Here is an 18,092-nt window from a genome sequence, read left to right on the forward strand (position 1 = left end):
CTCTTTGCGATCCCCATACACTGTGGCCGGTCAGGCTCCTCTGTCCATTGGAATTTTTCAGGCAAGAATACTGGAGAGGGTTGCCATTTCCTCCTCCAGGCGATCTTCCCTGTTCAGGGATCAAACACTCATCTCCTTCATTGGCAGGTGGATTCTTTACAATTGAGCCACCTGGGAAGCCCCAAGTTTGTGTATATTTGTCCATAAATCACTAATCAAGACAAATCTTCAAGACAAAACAACTACACAAAACACTTACCTCTAACATTTCATGCAGTGTTATCAGCTGTGCAGTTGATTCTTGAATGTTTTTCTTTGAGGGAAGTGTGAATAATAAGGAATTAAAATTTCAGTTCTGACAATGGCAGGCTATTAGACTATTAATTAAAAATTTAAAAAATTTTTTAAATTAATATCTCTCAATTGCAATGATACAAGATATACTAAAACCAAACATTTAAAATGAGATGACTTTAAAAGAATTCTGAAAGAAAACAACCTGTTGTACTAAACATTAAGGTTCATAAAAATACAACTGAAACAATCTCTAAGACAGGGAAATCTTTTGTAATTACTAAAACATACAATTCAGACTATCTACCTACCTATCTATAAATATATAATGGGTAAAGCATATTGCACATATTATATATACTCTTATAAATGAAAATCTAATTTTTGAACCTCCCCAATTGAAATATCCAAGCAAATGACATTTTAGACTGTATTGATACAGTTTCAGGACAGAAAACTCACTTCCTGGGGAGATTTGCTCATCTTTCAAGAGTCCTTGATGGTTCCTAATATTAACTCAACTCACTAGTTCTTTTTTTCCTGGAATGACAGAGAATAGATCTCATTCAAGTTCTATTCTAGAGTTTCATTGTATCTAGCTAAGATATGTCTCCTTTATTCTTTAATGTTTTAAGCCCAAGAAAGATATTCTATGTACCTCCACTAAATACTGTTCTATTTGATTTGGACTATCCTATTTTATCATGGCAATTAAAAAATACAGTTTTAATTTGGTCATCCAATAAATTTACTCTCTAGTCCTCTTCTGTTTCATATCATTTATAAACTTTGACAACTATGTTCTCTACTTCTTTATCCAAATTACTGCTAAAAATGTTCAATAGGATAAGGTTCTACAGGAAATCTTCCAAGATAATATGAAGTGAAATCAGGAGCTTTTGAGTTCAGACATTCAGTTAACTACATTTCCTACTATAGTGAAATCCAGTACTTTCCTGACAACAGTCAGAGATTACCACAGAGTCCTTATAAGGTCTTAAAGAAATACAAATATATAAAAGAAATAGTAAAATAATCCTGACAAAAACAAATGTGATTACTGAGTAAAGATGGTAAAGCTGGAGATCATCATTTCCTGTCCCAATACCTTACTAAATGGAAGAGAGGTAAAAAGCACTATATGATTCACTAGTGATGAAAGCAAACACAATTACCAAACTGATCAAGAAATAAGCAGCAGCTAGGCAGATAGAAATATAAAGGTTTGAGACAATCAAAGAAAATGTAGAGAAAAATTATAATGAAAGCAAACAAAAAATGTTTAAACATCAAGATATGATAAGCATATAATAAAGGACAGAAAAGGCAATATAATTATATAATAAAGGCAATATAACAACATATAATAAAGACAGAAATGGCAAGGACCTAAAGGAAACAGAAGAGATTAAGAAGAGGTGGCAAGAATACACAGAACTTTACAAAAAAGGTCTTAATGACCCAGCTAAGCACAATGGCGTGGTCACTTACCTAGAGCCAGACATCCTGGAGTGTGAAGTCTAGTGAGCCTTAGGAAGCATTACTATGAATAAAGCTAGTGGAGATGATGGGATTCTAGCTGAGCTATTTCAGACCCTAAAAGATGATGCAATGAAAATGCTGCACTCTATATGCCAGCAAATTTGGAAAACTCAGTAGCTGCCACAGGACTGGAAAAGATAAGTTTTCATTTCAATCCCAAAGAATGGCAATGCCAAAGAATGTTCAAATTACATTACAACTGCTCTCATTTCACATACTAGTTAAGACAATGCTCAAAATCCTTCAAGCTAGGCTTCAGCAGAATGTGAACCAAGAACTTCCATATGTTTAAGATGGATTTAGAAAAGATAGAGGAAACAGAGAACAAATTGCAAAGATCTAATGGATCATAGAAAAAGCAAGGAATTAAAAAAAAAAATCTATTTCTGCTTCATTGACTACACTAAAGCCTTTGACTGTGTGGATCACAACAAATTGTAGAAAACTCTTAAAAAGATGGAAATGCCAGATCACCTTAACTGTGTCCTAAGAAACCTGTGTGCAGGACAAGAAGCAACAGTTAGAACTGGACATGGAAGAACGGACTTGTTCAACGTTACTGGGAAAGGAATACGTCAAGGCTGTATACTGTTACCCTGCTTATTTAATTTATATGTAGAGTAAGTACATCATGCTAAATGTCGGGCTGGAAGATTCACAAGCTGGAATCAAGATTGCAGGGAGAGGTATCAACAAACTCAGTTATGCAGAGGATGCCACTTTAATGGCAGAAAGCGAAGACAAACTAAAGAACCTCCTGATGAATGTAAAAGAGGAGAGTGAAAAGGCTGGCTTAAAACCCAACATTCAAAAAATGAAGATCACAGCATCTGGTCCCATCACTTCATGGTATATAAATGGAGGAAAACTGGAAACAGTGACAGATTTCATTTTCTTGGGCTCCAAAATCACTGCAGATGGTGACAGCAGCCATGAAATTAAAAAATGCTTGCGTCTTGGAGGAAAAACTATGACAAACCTAGACAGTATATTAAAAAGCAGAGATATCACTTTGCTGACAAAGATCCATATAGTCAAAGCTACGGTTTTTCTGGTAGCCATGCATGGATGTGAGAGTGGGACCATAAAGAAGTCTGAGCGCCGAAGAATTGATGCTTTCGAACTGTGGTGCTGGAGAAGACCCTTGAGAGTCCCTAGGACAGCAAAGAAATAAAACCAGTCAATCCTAAGGGAAATTAACCCTGAATATGCTTTAGAAGGACTAATGCTGAAGCTGAAGCTCCAATACTTTGGCCATCTGACGTGAAGAGCCAACTCTTTGAGAAAGACATTGATAATGGGAAAGATTGAGAGCAAGAGGAGGAGGTGGTGACAGAGGATGAGATGGTTGGATGGCATCACTGACTCAATAGACATGAGTTTGAGCAAACTCAGGGAGATAGTAAAGGACAGAGAAGATGAGGTCACAGAGTCAGACATTACCTAGCGACTGAACAACAAAAGCAGTATAAAATATAATAAAATTTCCATGAAATGAAATGTGACCTAAATCTGCCCTAAGAAACAATATATCATCAAACCAAACTGATATTGAATGATCAACATGGTGACATGTCCTCATTAAGTTACTGAAGGTCAGACACACAGAATCTTTCAGGCAAGAAGTCATGCCATAAAACAATTGCAGGCTGGCCTCAGCTTCTCCACAGCAAATCTCCATCTAAGAACAGAGAAACCCACCACCAAGTCTTGTGATTTTTTAAAATCTCTGCAAAAGATAAGCCTCTAATTATAAAGCAAACAATGTCAGCAGTTAAAAATTCAAAAATAAAACACCCAGGAATTCTTCCTGAACAAATTACTTGTTAAAGAAACCCATCATATCAAATAATGTATTAAACTTAAAAACTCAAAAATGAAAGGTAAAATATGATAAGAATGGAATCTAACAATGTACAATAAAGACTAAATGCATACATGAATGATGGTATAGAACAAAATATAAATACAATAAAACTGGGAAAGTTAAAAATAAATAATACAATTTACTTATTTTAAATAAACTGATGGCACTTAAGATTTTTGGCCGCCAAAACTGAGAAAATAAATTTCTTTTGTTTAAGCCACCTAATCTTTGGTATTTTGTTATAGCAGCTTGAGCCCACTAATACATCCACTATTCTAGCTTGACAGAGAAAGTAACCTATCATTTTGTAATATGTATCAATACTTCATATACTTCATTTTAAAAAAGTGAGCTTATCCAATATGACTTAATGAATTCATGATAGCTTCTGGTAATAAATGCTTCCTTTTAAGAATATCTCAAATCTCTGGTTCTATTAGTGGAGAACCTTGAGGTTTAAAAAAACCCCAAAAACAGTTAAAAAAAGGGAGAATCAGGAAATAAATCACTGAGTTATTTTTAAGATTATGATCATTAAGACATAAGGGATCCTAAATTAACTGAAATGGTTAACAGAAGGCTGTCAACAATTTCAGAAATGACTAACGGGTATAAATAATAACAGATAGAATCAGAAAAATATTCCGTAGCAAATGTAAAGCCTACTGATAATTACAAAGAAGAAAGAGGATAAATAAAGATTATAAGAAAACAAAACTTCCTCCTTTCCCTAGCATGTGCACAGTCATTCAAGAAATATGAACTCAGAGGTATTACAATAGGTATGAAAGACAGTACAAATACAAATATGAATTAAACAAAGCAAGCAGCTCACAGAGCATGGTAGGTGAAGAGAGAGACATAAATTGCTACTACAAAATCATGTAATAAATGCTAATAAGATGACACCTAAACTTCATTCAATGTCTGATACAAAAGATGATGTTTGAGTTGCTTTAGAAGGAATTTACTATCCTCATCAGATAGGAACTCTTTTGTAACCAGGGGGAATAGCATGTATAAGGCACAAAAAAGTGACAGGTCAAACTGTACATCTGCTCCAATAGCATGGATGAATGGACTCATGCAAGAGATGGATAAAGATGGAAAGAAGGCTACAGAGATAGACAAAGTCCAGAATACAAATTCATTCCTCTAAGGAGTTTACAGACTGCATCCCAGAGGGTGGCATCAAAAGTTTTATGTTGGAAAAAATAAAGTTTTACGTTGAAAAGATTAAAATATGTATATTTTTAAATATATGATTACATATATTATTAAATACGTAAAGTTTTAGAAAGATCATTCTGGAACCAGTTTCAATGCCTATCCTATGCCCACAAGTTCTTATTATTTATACTCTATTTTGCTTTTTAAAAATGAATTAAAGTGCTTGGTTTCCAACATTTTGTCACCAATGAAATATTTATTTGCTTTTGTGAAAAAGGTTTATTTCATCATAACTACTATTAAAAGTCAATAACTTACCTCAGCTATAGGTATCTTCTGATTTTAAGTTATATATGTTTATTACAGAAAATTTGGAAAATAATGAAAATGAAAACAAAAACAAGTCTCACCTACAATCTTAGCCCCAGGCATAAAGCACTATTACATTTTTTGGTACCAATTAGACTTTTTGGTATACAATTTAATCATCTATGCTTTATCCTCTAACAAAAATTTGTGAATATTTCATCAATTCCTTTGACAGCATTCAATACATTATTTTTAAAAGCTCCATTTTCTCTACTATATGAATACAATGTAAAAAAATATATTTATTTCTAGTTTATTGAATAACTAGATTCCTTCTAATTTTTCAATAAATACCATAACGTGATGATGGAATAGTATGTACATGTACCTATTTGTTTATATCTTTGAAAAGAAAAGAAAGAAAGAAAGAAAGAAAATGAAGTCACTCAGTCATGTCCAATTCTTTGCGACCCCATGGACTGTAGCCTACTAGGCTCCTCCACCCATGGGGTTTTCCAGGCAAGAGTCCTGGAGTCGGTTGCCATTTCCTTCTCCAGGGGATCTTCCCAACCCAGGGATCGAACCCAGGTCTCCCACATTGCAGACAGACGCTTTACCGTCTGAGCCACAAGGGATGCAAGCTTATATCTCTGAAGTGCATATTAAACAAGAAAATTCATCAGAAAATTTACATTTGAACCTACTACAACAATTTCATATCTGAATATTTACAATAATGTCTTCTCTACAACTTACCTTTTTCTTTTTAATGTTTCTATCAGGCAGAGGAAAATGGTCTTCGAGAAACTCACCCAAGGTAACCAAGAGTTTCTCCTTATATTCTTTTATATCACGCATTTTTGTTTTCAGCTCATTAAAAATTCTAGAAAGATTTTTTTTTAAAAATTAAGAGAATTAATTTGTTGATAAAATACTTAGGTATAAAGAATTGGTTACTCATAAAATTAATCAAACACTCTGTTCAAACTTCATTGCTCAAATCAAATAACTAGCTCTATGACATAAATAGTCTGTTTAACATAGGAAAACTGAAAGTCAAATTATTAATAAAAGATTATGTAACTTTTAACAATTAGTAAAAGTCAGGGTAAGACAATTTCTGGTAAAATTCTCCTGCTTTTCATCTATGCATTTCATATAACATAAAAAAGAAAATAATTTCTCCTATTTTGAAAACCTAGAACACAAAATCAATACCTTGCTTCAGAAAATGTCACAACCTGCTGTTTCAATTCATTTTGTAGTACATTAAGAGATTCCAATATCTGTTGCTGTTCATTCAACCATTTTTGCTCCCTTTGAACATGAAAAAACAAAACAAACAATAGTCAAATAAAACACTAATGCTAATTCAATATATATAAAAGACTAATGGCAATTAAATAATATAAATATACCTTTCTAAGTCTTCCTTTAATTTTTCATTATTTGACTGAATAGTAGATAGCACCAATTCAAGATCATGTCTCAATTTTTGGAACTAGAACAAAATAATTAAAATTAATTGTTTAATCTTTAATCTTGTAGATAGTTATATGTCTGAACAATAGTGAAATTTACATACTAGGATATACATTCAGAAATCAATGGCAAAAAAAGCTAGCAAAAAAGTCTTTGAAAGGGAAATATACACCAGGTACTAAGTTCTATGTAATATTTCACTGTTAAATTTAAAAATATAAGAGGTTTTGAGCAATAAATTGTAATTTCATACTGAAAGGCAATTCAATGGAAAATTTTCAGTAACCAGGCATATTAGGTCTCTTTTCTAAGGAGACTATACTAAACAGGCACAGATAAGTATCACTCATTTAACAAATATTTTTTTTTTTTTTTTTTAACAAATATTTCTTGATCAATTGTTAACACCAGGTACTGTTGAAGGAGTCAGGGATGCAAAAGTGAACAGAAAAAAGAGGGGAATCCGAAGAAACAAGCTTGAAACTCCAGAGAAGGATAAATACAATATAGCAAAAACAGGTCAAAGCAAGAGTACAGAAGAAATGAGGAGCAGGGATGGCATTTTTAGGTATGATATAAACAATACTGATAGTACATCAAATATGGTCCAATAATGGACTTAAATTAATAATCAAATAATTTATTTGAAAAAATGCAAAAATTTGCATGCTAAAAATACACTTGCAAATAGTCCATGGGTCAAAAACACAATCCTCAGAGAAATAAGAAATTATGATGAACTATTTGAAAATAAAAGCAAGATTAAACTTTCTGGAATAAAGCAAAAGAAGTATTCAGATAAGAATTTACACCACTAAAAGCCTGTATTAGAAAAAAGAAAGCTCTTTAAATCCAGCTTGAAAATCTGGATCATCGAAAAAGCAACAGAGTTCCAGAAAAACATCTACTTCTGTTTTATTGATTATGCCAAAGCCTTTGGCTATGTGGATCACAACAAACTATGGAAAATTCTTAAAGAGGTGGGAACACCAGATCACCTTACCTGCCTCCTGAGAAATCTGTATACAGGTCAAGAAGCAACAGTTAGCACTGGACATGGAACAACAGACTGGTTCCAACTCAGGAAAGGAGTGGTTAAGGCTGTATACTGTCACCCTGCTTATTTAACTTATATGCAGAGTACATCATGAGAAACACCAGGCTGGATGAAGCAGAAGCTGGAATCAAGATTGCCAGGAGAAATATCAATAACCTCAGATATGCAGATGACACCACCCTTACGGCAGAAAGCAAAGAACTAAAGAGCCTCTTGATGAAAGTGAAAGAGGAGAGTGAAAAAGTTGGCTTAACGCTCAACATTCAGAAAAGGAAGATCATGGCATTTGGTCCCATCACTTCATAGAAAATAGATGGGGAAACAATGGAAACAGTGAGAAACTTTATTTTCTTGGGCTCCAAGATCACTGCAGATGGTGACTGCAGCCATGAAATTAAAAGACTCTTGCTCCTTGGAAGCAAAGCTATGACCAATCTAGACAGCATATTAAAAAACAGACATGACTCTCTGCCAACAAAGGTCCGTCTAGCTAAAGCTATGGTTTTTCCAGTAGTCATGTATGGATGTGAGAGTTGGACCATAAAGATGACTGAGCACCGAAGAATTGATGCTTTTGAACTGTGGTGTTGGAGAAGACTCTTGAGAGTCCCTTGGACTGCAAGGCGATCCAACCAGTCCATCCTAAAGGAAATCAGTCCTGAATATTCATTGGAAGGACTGATGCTGAAGCTGAAGCTTCAATACTTTGGCCACCTGGTGCGAAGAACTGACTCATTTGAAAAGATCCTGATGTTGGGAAAGATTGAAGGTGGGAGGAGAAGATGACAGAGAATGAGATGGTTGGATGGCATCACTGAGTCGATGGACATGAGCTCCAGGAGTTGGTGATGGACAAGGAGGTCTGGCGTGCTGTAGTCCATGGGTCACTAAGAGTTGGACATGACTGAGTGACTAAACTGATGAACAATGAGGTGCACGTATCTTTCTGAATTAGTATTTTTGTTTTATTCAGATATACACCCAGGAGTGGAGTTGCTGGGTAATATGGTAGTCTATTTTTAGTTTTTTGAGAAACCGCCATACTGTTTTCCACAGAGGATACACCAATTTATGTTTCCAACAGTGTTGGAGGGTTCCCTTTTCTCCATGTCCTCACCATTTGTTATTTGTATTCTTTTTGACAAGTCATACTGACAAGCATGAGGTATTATCATTTTAATCAGCTTGTTTTTTTGCTTTTTTGGAGGCATTATCATGTGGCATTCAGGATCTTAGTTCCCTGACCAGGGACTGAATTCAGGCCGCCTGCAGTATAAATGCAGAGTCTTAACCACTGGACTGCTAGGGAAATCCTAGCTTTTTTTTTTTTTTTGATGTTGACTTATATAAGTCATTTATATAAGTTTGATATTAATCCCTTATCAGTCATAGCATTTGCTAATGTTTTCTCCCATTCAGTAGGTTGTCTTTTCATTTTGTTGATGTTTTCTTTTGCTGTGCAAAAGCTTTTAAATTTAATAAGGTCCTATTTGTTTACTGTTGCTTTTATTTCCTTTACCTTAGGAGACAAAGCTAAAAAAATACTATGATTTATGTCAGAGTGTTCTACCCATATTTTCCTCTAGGAGACTGATGGTTTCTGGTCTTACTTTTCTGTCTTTAATCTGTTTTGAGTTTACTTTGTATATGGTAATAGAGAATGTTCTAGTTTTATTTTTTTATGTATGGATGTCCAGTTTTCCCAGCACCACTCACTGAAAAGACTGTCTTTTCTCCATTGTAAATCCTTGCCTCCTTTGTTGTAGATTAAATGACCAAAAATGTGTGGGTTTCTTTCTGGACTGTCTTACATGTCTACATTAGTTCCTTGTTAGTGTAGAGAAATGTAATATGTTTCCATTAATTTTGTATCCTGAAACTTAACCAAATATACTGAAGTGTTCTAGTAGTTTTCTAGTAGTGTCTTTAGGATTTTCCATATCATGTCATCTACAGTGATAGTTTTACTTCTTCCTTTCCAATTTGGATTCCTTCTGTTTCTTTTTCTTGACTGATTTCTGAGTCTAGGAGCTCCAATACTATGTTGCATGAAATTTGGTAATTCACATTTAAAGCTCAAAAACAAACTCCATTCATAAATTACTTTTTGATGAACATCCATCCTGCTTTCCACTGGGAACTTCCCTGTATTAATACTTACAGACCTTTTTTTCTAGGGCCATTTATATTTTCCAGAGATTTTTTTAACTCTAGTTTGAGGCTACTTTTATACCATACTGTAGGACCCCTAATGGAAATCAACCCTGAATAGTCATTGGAAGGACTGATGCTGAAGCTGAAGCTACAGTACTTTGGCCACCTGATGTGAAGAGCCAACTCAATGGAAAAGACCCTGATGCTGGGAAAGACTAAGAACGAGAGGAGCAAAGGGCGACAGAGGATGAGACGGTTGGATGGCATCACTGATTCAATGGACATGAGTTTGCGCAAACTCAGGGAGATACTGAAGAACAGGCAAGTCTGGCATGGTACAGTTCATGAGGTTGCAGAGACTGGGACACAACTTGGCAACTTAACAACAACAACAAAGGACCTCTGTAGATAGATCAAGGGAAAGGACTGATACAAAATGTTAACTTGAACTTTCTGACTTTTGACCTCACACCAACCTTATTAAACCTGGTGTGCTGAGGTCAAAGCCTCAATAGTTCAATGTCTCCATATAACATACGTCCAGTTTTCAGGTGTGTGGGTAAAAGTTAGCCTCTTGATTGCAAGAGAGAGAGAGAAGGCCTAGTGGTCTGTTCTTACTTTAAAGAAATCTTATTTTAAGCTCTACAGTTGAACCTGAATTTTCAAGTACCAGGTTCCTTCAAATCCAAAGCCTTTCTTCAGTTCTACTGGGCAGATTCTGTCTCTAAGAATACAGATATTTATCTATTTCAATGCTCTACAACTTTGTTTAAAATTCTTGTCTGCTTCTATCTTATCTCCTAAACTTTGATCTAATAAACTGATGCTTTAAAAAACATCTTTATTGACCTTTATGGTAAGTTTTAAGGACAGATGTATATGTATAATCGTTAAGTTATATTTAAACTTTAAGCATTTATTATGAAGTTTAATCAACAAAAATTAAATACAAGAGTAAAGTTTATATATTTAATTCAAAATTCAAATAATCTGAAGAATCCTATTCAATAAAACGTTAATTAACACGATTTTAAAGTGGTTTCATCTCACTCGCTATGGCATGAACTTATCCAAACACTTCTTGTCATAAGCTATTCCGGGACACTACAAATTCATTCAGTGACTTACCTCTTCTTTTCCTAATGTTACTAGAATTTCTTCATTCAGGGGAATCACTACAGGAACAAAACAAACAAAAATTATACACATGCTTGGTTATCTCTCAAAAATCAAGAATTTCTAAGATACCACTTTCCCTTTTCATTTATATACAATAGAATGTTTATGACATGTGTATAGTTTTTATAAACATTTTTATTTAACACCTTTACATATATAGCCAAATTATATATCACATTAGACAAATGTGATATTTTCACGTTTTGCTTTCAGTGCCTTTTTCTATTATTTTCCCAATCCATCAGAAACAAAATTAATATTCTACAGGGTGTTTCTTAAACATTTCTCTCTGTGGTTAGATGAGTCTATGCATACAAACATAGATTCAATGTATACAGTCTACACATATTTGTACATTTACAAAGGGTTATTAATTTAGTCATTCCCGGTTTTACAATGAGATCATATCATACACATTACTCTTATTTTCACTCAACAAAACCCACATGGAAATCCTGTGTATTCATCTGGAGTCAGCCAAATTCATAATTTTAAATCACTGCATAATATTCCACAGGGTAAATTCATCAAATGTGTTGAGGAATTTCACTAATGACTGAGCACTGAGTTTGTGTCTAGAGTTTAGCCTCAAAAAACAATGATGCAGGAAACATTCTTTTATTTATGTCCTTATACATTGATTCTTTCATTTTTGTGGGATAGACAGATTCCCAGAAAGTGAATTTCAAGAAGAAAATGTGTGTTTTGAATTTTAAAATAGGATGCTAGATTCTTTTTTTTTTTAATTTTCTGGAAGCAATGACTAAGAAACAGTAAAAATATTATAAACTCTTCTAAAAATTCTGCCAGTCTGATGAATATAAATTAACATTTCATTTTATTTTCATATAGCAAAATCAAATCCTTATTTTACAAAATAAGTTCACTTATACTAAATTTATTTTTCCTAATAAAGTGCTACTAAAACTTCTCAAATGATATGCTACTGGAAACTTTCTAAGCTTTCTTCCATGCTAGAGGGTTTTCTAACAGAAAAGAGCTATGTAATTCATAGGCCCTGTAGAATTAAATAGGACTAATTATAGGCAGCTGTGGGATAGCTATACAATGAAAAGGATTCTAAGAATATAAAGTTTAAAAATCTCCCTTTTGACAAGTATGACCAAAAGTGGCACTTCAATATTCAAATAATCATTTCAACCAATATGGCAGGCTCTAAGAATTTAAAGATTTTAAAAATCTTTTCAGTGTGGCAGCCTATGGGATTCACAACCTTAAGCAAGGTGGCTATTTGACCAACAAGTCAGTATGTTCAGTGCAAGCAGTACAAGGTCTGTATGTATGATTATAAGACGTCTGGAAGGTAGAGAGATATACAAGTGTGATGTTACAGAGAAGTCTGCTTTGGATATTCAGACACGAAAGCTATGGGAATTTTGTGTCCTCTCCCTATCCTTCCATCCATTCCCACTGCACCAAAATTCATATTTTGACGTCCTAAGCTCTAGTACCTCAAAACATGACTGTATTGGGGCGGGATCTTAATTAAGTTAAAATGAGGTCAACAGGGTGGACACTACTCCATTATGAACGGCTTTTTATACAAAGAGATTAGAACACAGATGAGTGACCATGTGAAGACACAGGAAGAACATGGTAGGCAGTCTACTAGCCAAGAAGAGAGGCCTCAGAAGAAACCAACCCTGCCAACACCTTGATCTTGGACTTCTATCCTCCAGAATTGTGAGGGGGGGAAAAGCTTCTGTTGTTTAAGCAACTCAGTCATGCTACTTTGTTATGGCAGCACTAACAAACTAATATAGAAGTCATTAATACAGATATAACACATTAAAATAGGAGCAGAGAATATAATGTTGAAATAGCATATAGAGTAAGAAGCAAAAAGCACAGAACACCAACATTTTAATAGCAGAGTATGAGCAGTCTTTGAGATGCCCAATATAATGCTAGAGGAGGCAACAAGATATACAGTTGAATGTAAATTAAAGTCGCAATTGTATATACATACATATCAGAGGTGCTGAAATTAAGAAGACTACCAGGTGGTAGTGAAGACATAAAACAATGGTAGACATTGGCATGGAACATAATATTAGGTTGGTGCAAACATAAATGCAGTTTCAGACCGTGAATTTTAAATAATTATAATTAGGCTCAAACATATCTTTATTAATCAAAATAGGAACCATTACAATCAATACATTTTTGCCAATGAGAAATAAGTTTGTTTATTCCTGTAGTATAAAAATCCGGGCTTTGGGATTTGACAAACTCTTGGAAAGCATTTTCTGCCTCCTGCTGGTTGTGGAAGCATTTTCCCTGCAAAAGTTGTCAAGATGCTTGAAGAAGTGGTAGTCTGTTGGCAAGAAATCAGGTGAATATGGTGGATGCAGCAAAAAACATCATAGCCCAGTCCATTCAACTTTGGAAGCACTGGTTGTGTGCTGTGCAGTCAGGTGTTGTTATGGAGAAGAATTGGGCCCTTTCTGTTGATCAATGCCAGCTGCAGGTGCTGCAGTTTTCAGGGCATCTCATCAATTTGCTGGGCATACTTCTCAGATGTAATGGTTTCACTAGGATTCAGAAAGCTGTAGTGGATAAGACCAGCAGCAGACCACCAGTGACCATGACCTTTTTTCAGGGCAAGTTTGGCTTTGGGAAGTGCTTTGGAGCTTCTTGTTGGTCCAACCACTGAGCTGGTCATCACTGGCTGTCATATAAAATCAACTTTTCATTACATGTCACAATCTGATTGAGAAACAGTTCATTGTTGTTGCGTACAGTAAGAAAAAACTTAAAATGATTTTTAGTCAAAACGATTTTTTTTGACTTCCAGTCAGCTCACAAGGTACTCACTTAATGAGCTTTTTCACCCTTTCAATTTGCTTCAAATACTGAACAACCATAGAATGGCCAACATTGAGTTCTTCCACAACTTCTTGTGTAGTTTTAAGAGGATCAGCTTCAATGATCCTTTTAACTAGTGGTTGTCAACTTCTGATGGCCGGCCACGTGCTCCTCATCTTCAAGGCTCTCATCTCCTTTGCTAAACTTCTTGAACCACCTCTGCACTATACGTTTATTAGCAGTTCCTGAGAAAAATGCATTGTTGATGCTGCAAGTTATCTCTGCTGCTTCATCACCCATTCTGAACTCATATAAGAAAAATCACTCGAATTTCCATTTTGTCTAACGCCATTTCCCTAGTCTAAGATAAATATAAAAAAAACAGCAAGTAATGTCATTAGCAAAAACAACATAAAGCTATAAATGTGCATTAAATGTATAATATAACCACATTTATTTAAGATTATATTCCAATATTAAATGGCAAAGTTCAACACTGCAAAACTGCTATTACTTTTGCATCAACCTAACAGTTTAAAACAAAATGCAGATAAAATTGTTTAGGAAGAGAATGAGAAAAAAAAGAATCGCAATAACTGGAATAAAATGGAAAGGAAACAAAGAAAGAAAGTCAGAAAGGAGACAGAGGAGTAGAAGAAAGCAGAAGGGAGACCTAAACGAAAAAAGAGAGTACAATCCGTATAGAAGATCGAATACAGACATAGATACCACTTAAAGGAATGAAACCTTTAATAACAGAAAAATATCTCCTAGCTGGGTATTATAACCGCAGACTTTTATGTAATTTTCTGTTTCTCAACTAAAGGCAAAAATACAGATGGACAAATCAAAAGGCAACATAAAATTTATGTAGCTTTTAATGCAAGTATCTAAAATAATTTCTCTCTTCCATTATGTAAGTTTCATTCATTAGGAAACAATACAGTTTCTACAAAAAAGTTTGTACAAAAAAGATCTTCCCGACCCAGATAATCACGATGGTGTGATCACTCACCTAGAGCCAGACATCCTGGAATGTGAAGTCAAGTGGGCCTTAGAAAGCATCACTACGAACAAAGCTAGTGGAGGTGACGGAATTCCAGTTGAGCTATTTCAAATCCTGAAAGATGATGCTGTGAAAGTGCTGCACTCAATATGCCAGCAAATCTGGAAAACTCAGCAGTGGCCACAGGACTGGAAAAGTTCAGTTTTCATTCCAATCCCAAAGAAAGGCAATGCCAAAGAATGCTCGAACTACCACACAATTGCACTCATCTCACACGCTAGTAAAGTAATGCTCAAAATTCTCCAAGCCAGGCTTCAGCAATATGTGAACCGTGAAATTCCAGATGTTCAAGCTGGTTTTAGAAAAGGCAGAGGAACCAGAGATCAAATTGCCAACATCCGATGGATCATCGAAAAAGCAAGAGAGTTCCAGAAAAACATCTATTTCTGCTTCATTGACTATGCCAAAGCCTTTGACTGTGTGGATCACAATAAACTCTGGAAAATTCTAAAAGTGATAGGAATACCAGACCATCTGACCTGTCTCTTGAGAAACCTGTATGCAAGTCAGGAAGCAACTGTTAGAACTAGACATGGAACAACAGACTGGTTCCAAATAGGAAAAGGAGTACGTTAAGGCTGTATATTGTCACCCTGCCTATTTAACTTATATGCAGAGTACACCATGAGAAACGCTAGGCTGGAAGAAACACAAGCTGGAATCAAGATGGCTGGGAGAAATATCAATAACCTCAGATATGCAGATGACACCACCCTTATGGCAGAAAGTGAAGAAGAACTAAAGAGCCTCTTGATGAAAGTGAAAGAGGAGAGTGAAAAAGTTGGCTTAAAGCTCAAAATTCAGAAAACTAAGATCATGGCATCTGGTCCCATCACTTCATGGCAAATAGATGGGGAAACAGTGGAAACAGTGTCAGACTTTATTTTTTGGGGCTCCAAAATCACTGCTGATGGTGATTGCAGCCATGAAATTAAAAGACGCTTACTCCTTGGAATGAAAGTTAATGACCAACCTAGATAGCATATTTCGGAGAAGGCAATGGCACCCCACTCCAGTACTCTTGCCTGGGAAACCCCATGGACGGAGGAGCCTGGTAGGCTACAGCCCATGAGGTCGTGAAGAGGCGGACACGACTGAGCAACTTCACTTTCACTTTTCACTTTCATGCACTGGAGGAGGAAATGGCAACCCACTCCAGTATTCTTGCCTGGAAAATCCCAGGGACGGAGGAGCCTGGTGGGCTGCCGTCTATGGGGTCGCACAGAGTCGGACACGGCTGACGCGACTTAGCAGCAGCATCAGCAGATAGCATATTTAAAAGCAGAGACATTACTTTGCCAACAAAGGTCCGTCTAGTCAAGGCCATGGTTTGTCCAGTAGTCATGTAGGGATGTGCAAGTTGGACGGTGAAGAAAGCTGAGCGCCGAAGAATTGATGCTTTTCAACTGTGGTGTTGGAGAAGACTCTTGAGAGTCCCTTGGACTGCAAGGAGATCCAACCAGTCCATCCTAAAGGAGATCAGTCCTGGGTGTTCACTGGAAGGACTGATGTCGAAGCTGAAACTCCAATACTTTGGCCACCTCATGCGAAGAGTTGACTCATTGGAAAAGATCCTAATGCTGGGAAGGATTGGGGGCAGGAGGAGAAGGGGACGACAGAAGATGAGATGGCTGGATGGCATCAGCGACTCGATGGACATGGGTTTGGGTAGACTTCGGGAGTTAGTGATGGACAGGGAGGCCTGGCGTGCTGCGATTCATGGGGTCGCAAAGAGTCGGACACGACTGAGCGACTGAAGTGAACTGAGCAGTTTCTACTGAGCATATAAAATAGTGTCTATGAGGGTAAAGTGATGGCTATAATAAAGTCTCCATAATCAAGACTATATTCTAATGTGAGGCAGACATGCTCATCTTATAATAATAAAGAAGTATGAAATTCTGTGCGTAAAAAAAGAAAAATAAGGTGACTTCCTAATAGCAATGGAATTTAAACCAAGTTCAAGAAAGTTAAATACATCTTGAATTCTTCCTGTGATCATTAAATTAATTCAATTTGTTTATAAAAATATAAATCTAAAAATAAGAATCTTACTTTCAGGAGTTTCTTTTTGCCACTGACTAAGTTCAGCAGTCAAACATTTCACTTGCATAATTAATAATGACAGCTATTAAAAAAAAAAAGAAGAGAATAAAACAAAGTTATTTCCTATGGAATATCCACATCTATTCAGATGAATGTGTAAACAGTCTTAATACTTTATTACAAGTCCCTAAAATAAGTGACTAGTGTAACAGCCATGTAAACTATAAAAAGTTATCACTCCCAACAGACTTTTCCTTTAAATCAAACTAATTATAGCCTATAAATTGCCATTATAGCAGCAACAGTCCTAAAAATGATCACTTCTAATTTCACCATTCAACCTAAAAGAACCTAAGTACATTAAGTTTACTCTCTTAAGTAATATTCTTTTTTAAAAAAAATGCTTTCTTGCCATATTTTGACAAATTTGCTTGAAAGATGCTCTTTTTTCCCCTTTCTACGCACTTTTAGAAAAATTGCAACTAGTTTAACTGAGCAGTTTAAAATAAGTTTAAATACATATATAAAAAACAATTATAAAATGAGACTTATTCCACAAATCACACATACACACAAAGTTTTACTATACTAAAGTTTGTAAATTTTATACCCCTTTAGCCAAAAATAAGTTAGAATAAATGTTTTTGATATTAGGTGATTCCAATAATTTTAATCTTGATAAATTACAAATCTATATGATAAATCTGTTGCCAGATTAGAGCATAAAATTAACATCTACGTATGCTTAAATTTCTGGAGAATGAAATCGCAACCCACTCCAGTATTTTTGCCTGGGAAACCCCATGGACACAGGAGCCTCGTGGACTAAAGTCCATAGGGTTGCAAAGAGTCAGACGCAACTGAGTGACTAACACATGCTTAAATTTCAGAACATTTTTATCTCTTCTACATAATTTTTATAGGTAGTCAAATAGATCAAAAACTTACATTTCAAAAATGCAATAGGGAGGCTTCCCTGGTGGTCCAGTGGTTAAGACTCCGCTTTGCAATGTAGGGAACGCTGGTTCAAACACTGGTGAAGGAAGATCCCACGTGCCACGGAACAACTAAGCCCATGTGTCACAACTATTGAGCCT

The 18,092-nt window shown here is 35.4% G+C and overlaps 1 protein-coding gene across 22 annotated transcripts in view; it reads right to left on the reverse strand.

Moving 5' to 3' along the window:
• The window catches only part of CENPK (centromere protein K), a 58,445-nt gene that overhangs the window by 25,032 nt on the left and 15,321 nt on the right, over nt 1-18,092 (reverse strand). For 14 of the 22 annotated variants that reach the window (XM_081518326.1, XM_081518322.1, XM_081518328.1 and 11 more), the window contains 6 exons: nt 17,005-17,077; nt 11,004-11,050; nt 6,601-6,683; nt 6,401-6,499; nt 5,939-6,065; nt 260-313 (listed from right to left, as the gene is read on the reverse strand). In XM_081518326.1, the coding sequence (XP_081374452.1) occupies nt 260-313; nt 5,939-6,065; nt 6,401-6,499; nt 6,601-6,683; nt 11,004-11,050; nt 17,005-17,077 (483 nt within the window). Of the gene's footprint in view, nt 1-259; nt 378-756; nt 835-5,938; nt 6,066-6,400; nt 6,500-6,600; nt 6,684-11,003; nt 11,051-17,004; nt 17,078-18,092 lie in introns of those variants that run through there. The other 8 variants (XR_014061737.1, XR_014061738.1, XR_014061739.1 and 5 more) reach the window with 4 other exon arrangements.

This window comes from Giraffa tippelskirchi, chromosome 8 (genome assembly GCF_054371585.1).
Source record: "Giraffa tippelskirchi isolate mGirTip1 chromosome 8, T2T-mGirTip1v1.2.pri, whole genome shotgun sequence".
Taxonomy (NCBI): domain Eukaryota; kingdom Metazoa; phylum Chordata; class Mammalia; order Artiodactyla; family Giraffidae; genus Giraffa; species Giraffa tippelskirchi.